This window comes from Sciurus vulgaris (assembly GCF_902686455.1).
Source record: "Sciurus vulgaris genome assembly, chromosome: 19".
NCBI lineage: Eukaryota > Metazoa > Chordata > Mammalia > Rodentia > Sciuridae > Sciurus > Sciurus vulgaris.
Genome location: NC_136480.1, coordinates 31,992,202 through 32,010,954, shown reverse-complemented (window position 1 = coordinate 32,010,954; position 18,753 = coordinate 31,992,202). Strand labels below are relative to the sequence as shown.

General features: G+C 40.5%; 1 protein-coding gene across 1 annotated transcript in view; it reads left to right on the top strand.

Annotated features, from left to right (window-relative positions):
* LOC306650414 (zinc finger protein 738-like) overlaps positions 1 to 10,510 on the top strand; it is a 183,797-nt gene extending 173,287 nt beyond the window's left edge. The window contains exon 3 of the mRNA XM_079122460.1: positions 10,408 to 10,510. Coding sequence (XP_078978586.1) covers positions 10,408 to 10,454 — 47 coding nt within the window. The 3' untranslated portion in view covers positions 10,455 to 10,510. The remainder of the gene's footprint in view (positions 1 to 10,407) is intronic.
* Positions 10,511 to 18,753: the final 8,243 nt, after the last annotated feature.

Genomic DNA, 18,753 nt, shown 5'->3' with positions numbered 1-18,753 from the left:
TGATGTGGCTGCACCACTGTAGCATGCTGATTTTAAGTCCTTCCAGTATAAACCAAGCAGCGGGATAATATTTCAGTTGCTTCCACCATGGGATATCCTTAAGAATGTTAATACGAGAGAAGCAGCGAGGCCAGCTCCGGCCCGCCCAGCTGCCAGCTCCGGCCCACCCGCAGGTTGCTTCAGTGACCAGCACAGGGCGCCAGGAACTCCCAGCCCAGCCCCCTCTGGTGGGAAGCGCCTCTCTAGGCTAGCTTCCTGGGGCAGAACACCCAGTGGGAGCCTCTCAACGCAGAGCCAGCCACCAGTCCCCAAGCCAGTGGAGATATTCGACACGCAAGCAGATTCTGGGGCCAGGGATGGGCAGCCAGAGACCTATCCAGGCAGCATTGTCCCCCTCCAGCTGCAGGCTTTTTCCATGGGGCGATTCAAGATGGCGGACTAGAGGGTGACTGGCTCTGCAGTCACCCCAGAACTCAGGATTCAAGAAGGGGAGGCATTGAGAGACTCAGACTAAGATAGAACCACGGGGTGAGTATCCCCCACACAGTGAAGCTCAGCTGGGCGGCAAGCCCGGATTCGAGTGGCTTATTAGAGTGGGACAGGGCAGATAGCGTCTCCCCCAGGCAGCTCGGTGCAGTCTGACAGTGGGCTCCGCCCACAGGGACAGATCAGCCTCTCGGAACAGGCCCCCCAGTGACAGCCCTTCTGCACAGAAGCAGTGCGGCCAGTTCCGGCCTGACCCGGCCAGCTCTGGCCCTCCGCACTGCCAGCTCCAGCCCACACGCAGGTTGCTTCAGTGACCAGCACAGGGCGCCAGGGACTTCCCCAAGCAGCCCAGCCCCCCTCCAGCGGGAAGCGCCTCTCTAGGCTAGCTTCTCGGGGCAAATCACCCAGTGAGAGCCTGTCTACACAGAGCCAGCCACAAGTCCCCAAGCCAGTGGAGACCTCCGACCTACAACCAGCCTCTGGAACCAGGGCTGTGCAACAAGAGACCTCTCCAGGTCTCTCTCCCTGGAACCAGTAGCGGGCTAGGGGCAGCGTTCTTCGGAAGCACTGCATTATCTAATTAATCCAAGACTTCTGGCTACTGAAGGCTGGTAGGTGATACACTGGAAATCTACAGGGTCACTACAAACCAATAGAGGAAATCTACAATATCTCAGAGTCCCATTGACATCTGACCAATATGAGAAAACAAGGGAAGAAAATGTCCGAAACAAACCTAGATACTATATCAATAAAACCCAATGAGAGCACAGCAGAAGAAATGTCCGAAAGGGAGTTCAGAATGTACATAATTAAAACAATCAGGGAAACAAACAAGGAGATGAAAGAACAAATGCAGGCATTAAATGAATGTACTAATCAACAGTTAAAAGAGCAAATAATGGAAGCAAAAGAGCATTTCAATAAAGAGTTAGAGATACTGAAAAAAACCAAATGGAAATCCTTGAAATGAAGGAAACAATAAACCAAGTTAAAAATGCCATAGAAAGCAAAACCAATAGGAAAGATCACCTGGAAGACAGAACCTCAGATATTGAAGACAAAATATTTAAACTTGAAAACAAGGTTGACCAAACATAGAAGATGGTAAGAAATCATGAACAGAATCTACAAGAATTATGGGATATCATGAAGAGGATAAATTTAAGAATAATTGGGATTGAGGAAGGCTTAGAGAAACAAACCAAAGTAATGAACAATCTATTCAATGAAATAATATCAGAAAATTTCCCAAATCTCAAGAATGAAATGGAAAACCAAGTACAAGAGGCTTATAGGACTCCAAATATGCAAAATTACAACAGACCGACACCAATTTATGAAAATACCTAACATTCAAAATAAAGACAGAATTTTAAAGGCCATGAGAGAAAAGAATCAGATTACATTCAGGGAGAACCAATAAGAATAACAGCAGATTTTTCAGTCCAGACCCTAAAAGCTAGAAGGGCCTGGAACAACATTTACAAAGCCCTGAAAGAAAATGGATGCCAACCAAGAATGTTACACCCAGCAAAACTTACTTTCAGATTTGATGATGAGATAAAATCCTTCCACGATAAGAAAAGCTGAAGAATTTACTAAAAGAAAGCCGGCATTACAGAACATTCTCCGCAAAATATTCCATGAGGAAGAGATGAAAAACAACAATGTAAATCAGCAACGGGAGGAACTAGCCTAAAGGAATAGCCAAATAAAGGAGAAACCAAATCATGTCAAAAAACAAAAATGAGTCCAATGACTAGGAATACAAATCATATCACAATAATAACTGTGAATGTTAATGGCCTGAACTCATCAATCAAAAGACATAGACTGGCAGATTGGATTAAAAAGAAAAATCCAACAATATGCTGCCTGCAAGAGACCCATCTCATAGAAAGAGATAACCATAGACTAAAGGTGAAAGGATGGGAAAAAACATACCATGCACACAGACACAGCAAAAAGCTGGAGTATCCATCCTCATTTCAGATAATGTGGACTTTAAGCCAATACTAGTCAGAAGGGATAAAGAAGGACATTGTATACTGCTTAAGGGAAACATAAATCAGCAAGACATAACAATCATAAATATCTATGCCCCGAACATTGGCTCATCCATGTAGGTCAAACAAACCCTTCTCAATTCCAGAAATCAAATAGACCACAACTCAAAAATACTAGGTGATTTTAACACACATCTCTCACCGCTGGATAGATCTGCCAAACAAAAATTGAATAAAGAAACCATAGATCTCAATAACACAATCAACAATTTAGACTTAACCGACTTATATAGAATATACCATCCAACAAAGAATGAATACACTTTCTTCTCAGCAGCACATGGATCCTTCTCTAAAATAGACCATGTTTTATGCCACAAAGCTACTGTTAGCAAATACAAGAAGATAGAGATACTACCTTGTACTCTATCAGATCATGATGGACTGAAATTAGAAATAAATGACAGAATAAAAAACAGAAAGTTCTCCAATACTTGGAGATTAAATAATACACTATTATATGATGAATGGATAACAGAAGACATCAGGAAGGAAATTAAAAAATTCTTAGAAGTAAATGAGAACAAAGACACATCATATCAAAATCCCTGGGACACTATGAAAGCAGTACTGAGAGGAAGATTTATTTCATGGGGCGCATTCAACAAAAGAAGTAGAAATCAACAAATAAACAACTTAGCACTACAGCTCAAAGCCCTAGAAAAAGAAGAGCAGACCAACACCAAAAGCAGTAGAAGACAGGAAATAGTTAAAATCAGAGCCGAAATCAACAAAATTGAAACAAAAGAAACAATCGGAAAAATTAGCAAAATAAATAGTTGGTTCATCGAAAAAATAAATGAAATTGATAAACCCTTAGCCACGCTAACAGAGAGAAAAAGGGAGAAAACTCAAATTACTAAAATTCGGAATGAACAAGGAAATATCACAGCAGACAAGAGTGAAATACAAAACATAATTAGAAGCTATTTTGAAAATCTATACTCCAACAAAACAGAAAACCTCGAAGACATCAACAAGTTTCTAGAGACATATGAATTACCTAAACTGAACGAGGAAGACATACAAAACTTAAATAAATCAATTTCAAGCAATGAAATAGAGGAGGTCATCAAAAGCCTACCAACAAAGAAAAGTCCGGGGCCAGATGGGTTCTCAGCCGAGTTCTACAAACCTTTAAAGAAGAGCTCATTCCAATACTTCTCCAAGTATTCCATAAAATAGAAGAGGAGGGAACCCTCCCAAACTCATTCTATGAAGCCAATATCACCCTGATACCTAAACCAGACAGAGATACATCGAGGAAAGAAAACTTCAGACCAATATGCTTAATGAACATCGACACAAAAATTCTCAACAAAATTTTAGCAAATCACATACAAAAATATATTAAAAAGATAGTGCATCACGATCAAGTGGGCTTTATTCCAGGGATGCAAGATTGGTTTGACATCCAGAAAACAATAAATGTCATTCACCATATCAACAGACTAAAAATTAAGAATCACATGATTATTTCAATAGATGCAGAAAAAGCATTCGATAAAATACAGCATCCCTTCATGCTCAACACTAGAGAAAATTGGGGTAGTGGGATCATTCCTTAACATTTTGAAGGCAATCTATGCTAAGACCATGGCCAATATCATTCTAAATGGTGAAAAACTGAAAGCATTCCCCCTAAAAACTGGAACAAGTCAGGGATGCCCTCTTTCACCACTTCTATTCAACATTGTTCTTGAGACTCTAGCCAGAGCAATTAGATAATCCAAAGAAATTAAAGGGATACGAATTGGAAAAGAGGAACTCAAAATATCCCTGTTCACTGATGACATAATTATATATTTAGAGGAACCTGGAAATTCCACCAGAAAACTCTTAGAACTCATAAGTGAATTCAGTAAAGTAGCAGGTTACAAGATCAATGCTCATAAATCCAATGCATTTTTATACATAAGTGATGAATCTTCAGAAAGAGAAATAAGGAAAACTACCCCATTCACAATAGCATCAAAAAAAATAAAATACTTGGGAATCAACCTCACAAAAGAGGTGAAAGACCTCTACAATGAGAACTACAGAACACTAAAGAAAGAAATTAAAGAAAACCTTAGAAGATGGAAAGATCACCCATGTTCATGGATAGGAATAAATAATATTGTCAAAATGGCCATACTACCAAAAGTGCTATATAAATTCAATGCAATTCCAATTAAAATCCCAATGATGTACCTTACAGAAATAGAGCAAGCAATTATGAAATTCATCTGGAAGAATAAGAAACCCAGAATAGCTAAAGCAATCCTCAGTAGAAAGAGCGAAGCAGGGGGTATCGCAAAACTAGATCTTCAACTCTATTACAAAGAAATAGTAACAAAAACGGCATGGTATTGGTACCAAAATAGACAGGTAGATCAATGGTACAGAATAGAAGACACGAACACAAACCCAAATAAATACAATTTTCTCATACTAGACAAAGGGTCCAAAAATATGCAATGGAGAAAAGATAGCCTCTTCAACAAATGGTGCTGGGAAAACTGGAAAACCATATGCAACAGAATGAACTTAAACCCTTATGTCTCACCAAAACTCAACTCACAATGGATCAAGGAACTCAGAATCAGACCAGAGACCCTGCATCTTATAGAAGAAAATGTGGGCCCAAACCTTCAACTTGTTGGCTTAGGAAGAGACTTCCTTAACAGGACTCCCATAGCCCAAGAAATAAAAGCAAGAATCAACAACTGGGATAGATTCAAACTAAAAAGCTTTCTCTCAGCAACGGATACAATCAGAAATGTGAAGAGAGAGCCTACAGAGTGGGACAATATCTTTGCCAATCATACTTCAGATAGAGCGCTAACATCCCGAATCTATACAGAACTCAAAAAACTCTACACCAAGAATACAAATAATCCAGTCGACAAATGGGCTAAGGAAATGAACAGACACTTCACAGAAGAAGATGTACAAGCAATCAACAGACATATTAAAAAAGTTCAACATCTCTAGCAATAAGAGAAATGCAAATCAAAACTACCCTAAGATTTCATCTCACCCCAATTAGAATGGCAATTATCAAGAACATAAGCAACAATAGGTGTTGGCGAGGATGTGGGGAAAAAGGTACACTCATACATTGCTGGTGGGGTTGCAAACTAGTGAAGCCACTCTGGAAAGCAGTATGGAGATTCCTCAGAAAGCTTGGAATGGAACCACCATTTGACCCAGCTATCCCACTCCTTGGCCTATACCCAAAGGAGTTAATATCAGCATACTTCAGAGATACAGCCACGTCAATGTTCATAACTGCTCATTTCACTATAGCCAGATTGTGGAACCAACTCAGATACCCTTCCGTTGATGAATGGATAAAGAAACTGGCATATATACACAATGGAATATTACTCCACCATGAGGAATGACAAAATTATGGAATTCTCAGGCAAATGTATGAAATTGGAGGATATCATGCTAAGTGAGATAAGCCAATCTCAAAAAACAAAAGGACGAATGATCTCGCTGATAGGCAGATGAGGACATATGGGGGGGTAGGAGGGTTTAGTGTTAGGGTTAGTGTTAGGTTTAGGGTTAGGGATAAGGAGGGTGGTAAGAATGAGGAAGAAAGGAATGTGTAGAGGGAAAAGAGGGGTGGGAGGGGAGGGGAAAGGGAAAAAAATAACAAAATGAATCAAACATTGCCCTATGTAAATTTATGATTTTTAATTAAAATTAAAAAAGAGCAATACCTACATATTACCTATTGTTAACATAATAATAATCTATGTGATCTATGTAAAAAAAAAAGAATGTTAATATGAGTATTAGTTTCCATATGATAACTCTGGTCCCTGATTTAAAGTCATTTTAGCATATCAATTTAAGGCCTATTGATGGTTAAGGTAGGTAATTCATGGCAATAAATATTGACAATAATTGGGAACATACAATTCATTGAAGAACTTATAAAAAGTGCTGCACACCCACAATGTGTTTATGAGTTGTTAACCTAGGCCATGAAGATAAGATCCACCTTCTGAGAATGAGAAACTGATGTCACACAGATATGTTGTGTTGCTACGTTATCTTAAGAAGATACATGATAGACATTTCTATAATATTTGTTATTCACATGACAAAAAGTATGCACATTTTAAAAAATGCGTTTTTCCATATTCACTTAATCCAGAGAGCATATATTCTATGCCATAATTTATTATTTGGAAATCAGTATATTGGAACTTATCTTTCATCAGTAGTTAAATATGTGCTATCTTCCCCAAAAAATATTTCGGGAAGTTACTAATTTGTTTTTCAGTAAAGATTATCAACAAAGGACATGTGTCATATCCACTGGCCACAATCATCTGAATATAATGACAAATGGGGTCATTATTCCACATAATTCTTGAGGAGGAGAAGATGCAGTCCAAACAGTAAATGAGCACAAAGAAATTCATGAGAAGAAGGATGGTCCAGGTGATCCTCTGTACACGGGATGCTTTTGGAGACAGACTGGTTCTTTGAAGGTGCTGAAAGTACCTGTTATGCCTGCAAAAGAGAACCACCATGTATCCACTGGGGAGGGCCATGAGTCCTATAAGAAAGACATCCCGGAATACACCTAATACAGAAAATAAATGCCTTTGAAAGTAAATCATTGATAAAATCATGCACAATTTAGTATCATATATAAAACCATTTGAGGTCACATTAAGGATGGCAGTAGAAGAGTATGAGAAGGGAGCACTAAAGACTATGTAGAAGATCCACAGGAACATGAAGGAACACAGGTTCTGATGTGGGGATCTATTTTTGAACTTTGCCAAGCAGGAGCTTCTATACCTGAGGGTGATGGCCTGCACAACACTCAGGAAGCAGGTGCACAAATGGAAAAGCCCCTCCAAAACCTGTACAAGGAGATAAATGATTTACAATTGAGGTCATTCCAGAAGTCCTGAGACACAAAAACCTTTGTACCTGTGCATCCCAAAATTATCAGCATCCCTAGGTGGATTAGGGCCAAGACACCAATGATCAAGTCAGTGGGTTTGAGCTTGTGTTGGAGAAGAAATGTGAAGATGAGGAAGAGAAGAAGGATGGTGTTGGCTGAGATCCCAAGGCCAACTTCAGAGAAAAGTGCATTTCTTATGCCAGTAAAATCATATAATTAGTTGGTATTTTTCATTTTTTGGCAAAGAATTCCATAGTATCTATCTTAGGAGAAAATGAAGACAAAGTCATTATTTCAAATAGTATACTTCATGAATCTCAGCCTATCCTATTACAACCAGGAAATGTCTGGATTTATCCCAACATATCACTTCAGCACTCAAGCCTCTCTGACACCCTCCACGTGCCTTTTTCCTATTATTACCAAACCATATATGGAGTCTTTAATGATTGTTGGACTCCCACTGTACATCTGCTTTTCTATCAATTCAGAATTTACATATTTTTGAAAATAGTTCTTAATTATAATCTCACCCTGAGGTTTTCTGAGGCAGTGTCTTACTTGATTTCCATCTTTCTCCTATTTCTTAAGCCCAAGGTACATATGGAAAAGTACAATTTTTTGAATTCAATTGGGAAGATGGCAATAAGGGTGGAGAATTCTAACTCTCTGAAGAATTGAATACCAATGGAGTAATTGTATACATATATATGTGATTTCAGTGCTGTCTTTATTCTGGTTATCAGAGCTAATATCATTAATCCATCAACTGAACCAACACTGATGGGTGAATGCTCTAGGACAAATTGTTTCAAATTGCATTTGTGAAGGGAGCACACATCTGTTTTCTCATCTGCAGTGTGAGCATCATCCTGCCCCTTTCTTTAGGATGAGATGACAGAAAAATCCTACTATGTATTCACCACTTAGCTGTGGATGTGCAGCTTCACTTGCTTTGCAACATCATGTCACAGAGCTCAGTGTGCCCACTGTTGCCAATCCTAATCCTTCTTTTCTATTCACTAGGATAAAAATGTACAAAGGGGATCTTGGTGGTCAGACTGGTCCTGCTTCAAGCAAGCATATTTGGGACTGAGGTTCAGAAAGTCAACACCCTTTAAATTGTAGCACTACTTATGCTGAAAATCTATGAAGAGCTCTAGGGAGCAATGGCTGGCATTTCAGGGAAGGCAAGCTGTCACCTAACAGATGTCAGTCCTGCAGGCACATCTGCCATGAAATACACAAAGTCCAGCAACGTGATTAGCAAAATTCTGGACAATGTTTGGGCAAGTGAAGGGCACCTCTGTGTGAGAAATAGAGGGGAGAATTATTGGTTGCTTATGTAGATTGTTAGGGTTGTACAGTACAATGTTCACATGTAGAGCTGTGATATTTGTATTATATTTATTTAAAATTTCTCCTGAGAGAATTCAACAGGAGAGAAAATATTCCTTAAAAATTATTTTTAGTTGTCAATACCTTCTTTTTATTCATTTTTATGTGGTGCTGAGGGTGAAACCCAGTACCCCAAGTACTAGGCAAGCTCTCTACCAATGAACCACATTCCCAGCCCAAGAAAGTGTTGTTTTTAAACTAAAAGAAAACAAAAACCAGAAAGCCACAGAGATGCTTCATTGCAGACCTCAAGTTGTCATTACTGGGAAACACAAGCAGTCCCACAGGAGAGCTTGTCATCCCCTAGACTCTCTCTGATTTAGTGTGTATATTTTTATAGTGTAAGTTTATATACATTCATATTAGCATGGAATAAATTTTAAAATTGTTTCAGGATGAGTACAATGGCACATGCCTCTAATTTCAGCAGTTGGGGAGGCTGAGAAAGGAGGATTGGGTGTTCAAAGCCAACCTCAGTAACTTAGCGAGGTCTTAAGCAACTTAGTTTAGTCCTGTTCTAAAATAAAAATAAAAAGTGCTGGGAATGTGGCTTATTGGTTAAGCACACAAATGCACTCATCCTCTGCCCCTACTCCACCTGGATGTCCCCCTACACACATGAAAGAATAATGTCTCAACCAAGCCACCCTCTCCTGGCCTCCTTTAATAATCAGTGCTCATTCACATCAGCATCCTGGATATATCATCACTTATTGCCCACCCCACCATGCTACTTTGTGATCCTGCCCTGATTCTGCTACACATCCACCCATCCCAGTACAAGTGGTTGCTCTGTTCTAACTCCAGACAACCCTCATTTGTTTGAATGGGACCTTGCTTTTTAAAAATGTGTTGCTAAATTACAAAGTGACATTTATTTTTAAGAGCTGGAAGTACATATCAGTGGTAGAACAAGTGCTTGACATGTACCTGGCTCCGGGTTACATCACAAGCTCCTAATAAAGAAAATGACCAGGTGTGGAGGCACATGCTTATAATCTCAATGACTCAGGGGGCTAATGCAGGAGGCTTACAAGATTTAGGCCAGCTTCAGCTACATATTGAGACACTAAGCAACAGAGGGAGACCTTGTCTTTAAAAATCACAAAGGATAAGGGATGGAGGCTCATTGCTTAAGTACCCCTGGATTCAGTCCACACCACCTAAAACAAAACAAATCCAATAAACAAAAAGCACAAAAGAAACTATATTCCCCAACATCCTTTGCAGGTAGGAGTGCCTATGATAACGTGCTGGTCAATGAGATGTTGCTCAAAGCCCCTGGGCCTCCAGCTCTTTGTTTTTTCCTTCTTCCCCTTCCCCTGATAGCTGTCTTGAAAAGGATGGCAGAATGGAAAGCAGGAAGGGTCTTGTACATGATGGCACGTTTGAAAAGCAATGGCAGTTCACATACCCACCTCTGGGCTTTTTTGAAATAAAAAAAAAATTAGTATCTGGTGGGCATATTTTTATATTAGAGGAAAAACAGATGCATTGAATATCTTCCATGTTCCAATTTCTGTTCATTGTCCTCAGGTTTGGAAAAAATCTGGGCCAAGAGGAACAGCAACCTTTGTCAGTAATTTCTTTCTTAGGTCTCTGGGGATGGAATGAAGGTACCATAGGAAAACTGTCCAGTCCCTAATCTGAGCCCTTGGGGCAGAGTCAGCTCTGAGTCCTGTCCAGGATCCCTCACTTCCTAGAAGGTTCACAGAAAACAAGTCTCTTTCCTCTGGATGCCAGCACTTAAGTCCAAAATCTCAGGGCCCCTGTGGCTCTCCTGAGCCCTCTCCTTATAACAGGTGAACACTGGTCCAAATCTCAATTCCTGCACTGATGGACCATGTGGAAAGTGACTTTGAGCAAGCTTTGCTGTTTCCACCTCTATAGTGGAGCTCTGCCAACTAATGACTTGAACCTAAATTAAGGCAGATATAAAGAATTCAGGGTCCCAGGACTACAGGTGAGTGATGCCACCTCCTATGACTTGATGAAATATCCAAGGGAAGGGAGGTGGCAGGTAAATTTACAGATCTTGGACTGAAAACCACAGTCTGAAGGCTAAATGGTGGGTGTGGGTATGAACGAATGTGTGACAGACAAACTTTCAGCCTCCTCCACAACAGAGAAAAACAAATGCTAAAATTGAAATTATGTAATTGAAGACAATAGATCCACAAGTTTTTTTGTTGTTGTTTTATTTTCTTTTCCTTTATTTGTGCCAGGAAGCCAAGGTGCTTCACCACTAAACCATATCTGAACATTTTCAAAAATATTTTTAAATTTATTTTGAGACAAAATATTAATCACAACATTGAGGTGATCTTATATCAAATAGGTGTTTTGGACAAAAAAGAAATGTGTGAAGTAAGAAAATGCTTTTTTTTTCACCTGAATTTGTTCTTCTTTTCTTAAATTCAGGTGATATGGTTTATATACAAAATTGAATAAATAATAATAAACATTTGACCTCATTTTAATCAAATTATTTTCCCTCTTTCTACCCCTGGTCACTCTCCCATTCTGCCTCCACCTCCTTTCTATGTGGCTAGAAGGGCTTCTGGGATTTTGTGGCTTAATGCTAATTCTGGTGTCTGGGACAATAATTTCCTTTTTCTTGCTTCCTCTCTCCTGCCCAGTTTTGCAGTATTCTGCTATATACTTTGAAATTTTTATGAGAATATTTGGCATTTTTATAAAACAATACAACCAATGTTCCAAAAAAAAGCACTATTTTTGAAGCATTTTGAGCAGTGAAGGACATGATGAGGAAAGCACCTGGCATAGTGTAGCTGCATGACTCTGAGAGGCCCCAATGCCTTTGTGAGGACATACATGCTGTTCTTATCCAGAATGTCCTTCCTTTGGCCTTTTATCAAGTTTCTGCTCATCCTTCAATACCAAGTTGGAAGGGAAGAATTTCAGATGCCTACTCCCAGCCCACCAGGCCCTTTGTCCGGAGACTTTGAATTTGAGCAATGATAAAGGGACAACAGAAAGTCCTACAGTGTGCTCACCTTGCAGCAGCATCCAGGGAGGGCTGTGCAGGGTTTTGGGCACTGTGATCACCTGGCACATCCAAGATTTTCACTGAACTTTATCATCAGGTTCCCTTGACGTCTCTAGTGTCCTCTAACTCATTGTTTTTATTTAAAGAACCCAGTTTATTTTCTGAAGCTTGTAACCCAAGACACCAAATGCTGTCTATTTTCGCAGCATTGAGTCAAACCATCAGAATGAAAGCTATTTGCACAGAGTTATAGAGAAGCTTTCCTTCCAAGACCCAGTCTTGAGAAAAAAGGCCATGATCAGACACCTGGACTTCCTCATTCTGAGATGCATGTGGCTGGCTGGCCAGGAGAGCACAGATGGCTCTTGTTTGTCAAGGAGCTTTGCCCATCTTGTGCTCAAAGGCTGAAAGAAGGTGACAAACACCACAGAGCTAGAGAGTAGCAGAAGGCCAGGTCCTGAGTAAACATGCTCCTTTAATCCTACCAGACTTCTTCACATGCATGGCACCAGTCTTTTCTGCTTCCAGTATCTGCTTGACACACAGATGGCACTGAAAACATCCTTGCTCTCGTGCTAATCAAGAATTATCATCAGTTGCATTGTGTAAATGGGGAGGCCATGGCTCAGGTGAACAGAGTTGTCCAAGGTCATCCCCTGGGCTGTGAGGTCCCAACATGACCAGACCCAAAGTCCAGTTGTCCCTTAGCCTGAGAGGTATCTACAACCATGGACAACACTGTAGGACAACTTTCATTCATTTTGAAAGGAGTTCTCAAGGAGTGGTGGAATGACAGGTGAAGGAGTGAGCTTGATTGAAAAGCATGGCTGATCAAGATGTGCAGAGCCATTTGGAATGCTTCTGGATGTAGGTGGAATTGACCCAGCCAGTTCACAAGAGGGCCAGGGCTAGAGGGGAAGACTTTTGATCCCAGTGAGTTAAATAGGCCAGAAGAGGTCAAGCCACATGGGTGGAATGCAGGGGAGCATGTGGGTGGAGTGGGCATGGTGCTGCAAAGCAGTGCAGAGAGAGGAATCCAGATGTAGGGCAGAGCCTATGGGAGGAAATTAAGAGGACCCAGTGGAACCACAGTGGTGGACGGAGCTGGTGGGGTGGAACCAGCTGAGCAAATGGAGTCAAAGGCTTAGAAGCAGTGGGCGAGGCAGGGCAAGGGGAAGCACATGGGAGACGCACCCCACCCAGAGCTCCTCAGTGAGATAGGCACTGGAACCAGGAGTCCCACAGGTGAGTGGAGGGCATTGTGGGTGTATCCACAGGAGGCAAAGGGAGTTGGGAGAAGTGCATATGTCTGAAAATACTGTCAGAAGTCACTGTGAACACAGCGGGGAAGCAGACCCCTGAGATCTTGGACCAGGAATGTTATTTCAGGCTGTTCCAAAGGGGCCTCAGTTTCCCCACTTATACAATTAGGCACCAGAGGGGGGCTCAAGACTCTGAGGCACAGTCTTGCTTAGTCCTTCCCTCTCATGGGATGCTGTGAACTTTCCATGTACTCAGGTGCGTTGGGGTCTGTGGGGTTCCTGGAATCAGTCCTGGGATGTCGCCTTAGACACTTTGTTTTTTGGGAGTGACCATTGTCCCAGTGTATTCAGAGAGATTTCTGGTACCTGCTGTGTAGGTGGTGAGACCTGGAGGCCCAGAGAGGGTAAGCCTGTGGAGTAGCTGCATCTTGATGGAGTCTGGTCTGGATCCCATGTTGTACCTCACTCAGCCACCTGCAGGGGCTTTCTGGCACCTGGGCAGTGAGAGAAGCATAGATGGGGAAGGTGGCCTTGACCCTTGCCAGGGGCCACCTTGTGGAACCCTCTGTCTGTGTAAAGAAAGAGATCTTTGCCTGGCAAAGAAAGCGATCTGCCTCTCAGGCTATTGTGAAGCCAAGCCCCAGCTTCATGATTCTCTAAAAGGTTGTTTGGCATGGCTGGGGTGGGGAATCTGCATTTTGACAGTGCTATCATTTAGTTTTATATATGGAAACATACCTCTGTTGTATTTTTTTTTTAAAAGAAGCATTTTGTATGAAGCTATGCTCTAGGTGAGAGGACATAGACTGAATAAAACAATCAGGAATCCCTGCTCCCACTCTGGTGTGGGCTGCTGTTCCACTGGTCTAGTCCAAGAATTCAGGCACTAAAATAACATGGAGCACTGAACCCTTTAGGCATGTGATCTAATATTACCGTCCACAGCAAAGTTTCACCTGCTCCTTTATTCTAAAGTACACCCCACATGTCACTTAGCTACCCCTAATACTTCCTACCAGTAAGATGAAGGACTCCTAAGGGACCATCCCTTCCTTAGGTTGCAAGAGCACCTGTCTCACCTCTACCAGTACATACCTCTCTGGTTGATGTGGGTTTTCTCCTTGTTAGAAGTGCTTACTCCTGATTAGGTGCTAGATGATGCCAGAACTGCACCATAAGACTTTTTCTAGATTCCACCAGAGCATCTGCCTACATATTCATTTGCTTGGTTACTGGAAGTTTGAGAAAGCCCTTCAAAGCTGCTGTTTTACAAACAACCTTTATTATATTTTATTTTTTATTTTTTTGTGTACAACTCTTAATGAGTTTTGTGTATAGAATTAACTGTCCAGCTGTGAAAGGGAGTATTATTACACTCAGTACTCACTGCAGTGTTCATTGTTATCAGGAGAAGACAATGCAGATAAATAGATATGTACATAGATAGATAGATAGATAGATAGATAGATAGATAGATAGATAGATAAATATTCATGTATTTTTTTCTCAAAATTTTATTGGGAAGTGAGGTTAGCATCTCAATTAAGTCATGGCCTCTTCCACAACTGCTGTTCCTGGGATGCTGCAGGAATCTTTGCTAATATTGGAGGCATGTTGTGTTCTTTCTTAAGCTTTGAATATTAGAAGCAAATACATAGACTGTATATACATATATATATATAGACATATATTTACACACATGTATGTGTAATTATATATCAGAGATGCCAAGTTATTTTGTTTTTATTTACTCATTGGGCATCTGTAGACCCTGGTGAAGAATCAGAGGTTTTTGGCAAAAGCAGCCTTTAAGTCCCTCTGATATGAGAAGAATTTGTGGCATTTAGCAGAACTTGCCACCATGGGCATGTGTATCAATCAAAAAAAAAAATATATATATATATATATTTTCCCCCCCCGAGGCACCCTTTGGAGGTGAGCACTTGTCAAAATGAGTGGTTTCTTCAGCCCCTAGAGTATATATTATATAACATGATGGCATAACTATGTAAGGGAATGAGAGTGGTTGAACCTGATTTATTTATAATTAAAGGTATTTTATATACATATAACTACATGTAATTGCATAATTTATATGTATATAATTTTGTGCACACACTCATACACATATGTGCTTATAATTTTGTCTCTAGAACAAGCAGGGATTGGTGATGGATTGGGATGGGGAGAAAAGACCAAAAGACCAATGACAATTTCTGAATGTTTTTCTTTTGCAACCTAGGAGGTTGTTAACTTCCAGTACAGAATGGGTCTGAAAGATGACTTGAGCAGGAAAAGGTCACTGGTTTTGAGGAAGACTCTTGTGTTGTTTGCAATGACTTCTAGATATCCACATGGACAGGTCTGCAGGTGAGAGCAGACGGCTGGGAAGAAGATGGATACTTGGGAGGCAGGAGAGGTGAATACTTCCTGCCATGAAACTGAGGTGACCTAGTGTGAGGTGAAGATGGAGAAGCACAGGAACCTTGCTCTGATCTGGGGATGTACCTGTATTTAGCAAAGGAGAAGACCATGAAGGAGACAGAGAGCAGGGACCTCCAGTTAGGGGGATGAAAAACCAGGGAAATGGAACAATATGGATTTCTGGGAAGAAAGAATTATAAATAGAAAGGTGAGACCTCTTGTACTGAACATTGCTCAAAAGTGAACTAGAGGACAACCAAGGAGGGACCATTAGATTTGGTGCCATAGGTGTTTCTGATGCTCTCAGTGGCACCACTGTCCACAGGTGGAGGGAAATAAAACCACCTGGATGACTTATGGAATAATAGAAGGTGGCACAGTGAAGGCCACAGTTGGAGATTTTTTCTGATTTTGGGCAGTTAGCTGAAGGAAGACTCAGCCTGGCATTAGCATTGCTGTTCTCTGAGATGTGGGGAGGAGGTGATTCCAGAATGTGCATTTTCTTGTTTGTGGCTGCAGGAATCTCTTTCTGTTATTATATTTACCAACTGTATACTAGAGGTTTTTTCCTTTAAAATTTGAAAGGACAATAGTGAGTACTAGAATCTGAGATTGCTGCTGGGACAGGGTATGGGGTGAGAGTGGAAGATGGGTAATTAGATGTAATTGTTGTGTGCCATGCATATGGAAATATCAAGCTTGATCCATTAACATATGCAATTAATAAGCATGAATTTAAGAACACATGGGACTAGCGATTCTCTTCTATCACTGAGTGGTAGACCCTCACACTAGGGGAGGATATTTTTATCCTCATGCTTTAACTCCTGTTTGTGAATGTGGTCACTGTCAGTCACCTGTGAAGAGAATTGTATCAGTCTTTTCTTATTTATCGGGATCTTCAAAATAATGGCCAATGCTGGCCACAAATGATTATTCTTATGTGGTGTTTGGTGGTGGTGGTGGTGGTGGTGGTGGTTAAATAATTTAGAAAGGAATAGGAGAGAGGTGAAGTGCCTTCTTGTCACAGCATGACAGGGTTACCTGATGTTCACTGAAATCCTTAAGAGGCTACCATCTGCCCATGGTCAAGGTGGTTTTTGCCAGATTTATCATTTGAGAACTTCCTTCTCTTCTCTTCTCTTTTTTCTGTACTATCCTTTGTGATCAAGCCACTGAATCTGGCCACCCTAAATGGGAGAAGGAGAGTAAGCTCTGTCTGAAGGAGGGGTGCTATACACCTCCTTCAGGAGGGGTGCTATCCACACCTCCTGTGTGATTTTCAACTCTTCCATTAGATTTTTCTGTTCCCTCACTTATTATCTATGTAGCCATTTACTTATTTATGTCAGTAAACACATATTCAATTTTTACTTTCAGTTTTATTTCAGTATTAAAGCTGTTTATTTTACCAATCATGTTCTTTGATATTTGGCTCTTGAAATGTCTTACACCTTTGTTCTCAGGTCATTTGTCAGATGTCCACACTTGTGACACTTTCCTCCTCCTCCTCCCTCTCCTCTGCCTCCTCATTCTGCTATGTTCAGGCTCATTTTGTATTTCCTCACCAGATCCTAGAATCAGGCATTTCTCCAGGGAAAGAGTCCTTGTTAATGGTACCTATTAGAGCCAGCCGTGTAATTGACAGGTCCAATGCAAAATGAAGATGTAGAGTCCTTGTTCAAAAAGCAGGTAACCTGTGCCATTAACATCATGCAACAGAACTGTATTTCCTCAGTGGTGTCTTCATAGTTCATGTGTATTTTATATGTCCTTTAGAGTCCTTCTCATTACAGAAAAATCAGGATTTTTAAATTATTAGCAAGACTTTTAACATTATCTTTAATTATGCAATGTCAATTGTAAATAAAAACTTAAAAGCAACTCATAGTTTACAGCTTGCAAACCCATGTTCAGTTCATGTATACCAGAGCAGTGAAAATACTACGCACAACCACTGTGATTCTTTTTCACTATACCTCAATAACAGCTAAAACATCTTTCCATTGGTTTGTTAGTGACTTAGAAAGAACTGAAAGGAAGACCTCTGTAGATTTCCCTGGTTTCCCTTTCCCTTCACATCCTCAGCTGGAAAGGTGGGTTAACACAGTGAAGTAACATTAGTGACAAAGGATAAGGGAGGTGTTCTTAGTCTTAGGGAAAAAATTCACTGCCTTCTTTTTGCACTTGAATGTAATTCTGATTGGAACCCAAGGAGTGGCCTTCCTGGGCTTCAGTGCACTCCCTCTGTGTACTTATATATGGATAGCACACACTTACCTTGTACCAACTCTCTCTCAGCTCCTATATTTCATCACCCCACACACTTCTGTGCTGTTAGGAATTAAAACTCCTCAATGTGCATGAGGTGGTCAGATGCAGTATACATGCAGGTTTCTTATGTGTGCTGTGTTCATACATGTGGTCCATATTCTTTTTGAAATTCACTTAGAAATCTTAAGTACTAAGATATAATTAATAAAAATTTATGATAGCCAGAGCACAGTATTTAGCAAGGACAGGGCTACGTTGAGCAGGGATTTGGACTGTGTTGGAGGAACACCCATGAAGCTAGTCCTTTTTTGACTGAATGCCTCCTCCTCCTTCTTCTCCTTTTGTCTCTGTCTCTATTTCACTCTCCCTCTCATACTTTTTCTCACTTTCTTTCTCTCTCCCTCCCTCCCTTCATCTCTCCATTCCTCTTTGCCGTCCCTTTCTTTCTTCCATAGTAATAAGAATGCTATGTAGGATATCTTTACTCTTAAAATTTTTATAACTCTGCATTATAGTATTGTAAACAATAAGTACAGAATTGCGCAAAAATACTAGAATTTGCTTATCCACTGAATAAGTGTACCTCACTTTATTCTAACCCCATTTCTTGGCAAACCAACATGTTACTTTCTGTATGTGTGTATGTGTATATGTGTGTATATATTTCCTGGTACCAGGAGTTGAACCCAGAGGAACTTAACCACTGGGTTATATCCCCAGTCCTTTTTTGTGTTTTATTTAGAGACAAAGTGTCATAAAGTTTCTTCAGGTCTTGCTAAGGTTCTGAGGTGGTGTTTGAACACACTATTGTCCTGTCTCAGCTTCCCTCGCCACTAGAATGTTTCACTGAATTTGACTATTCTAAATACCTCAGGTAAATAGTATCATACAGCATTTTTTCTTCACTTAGCA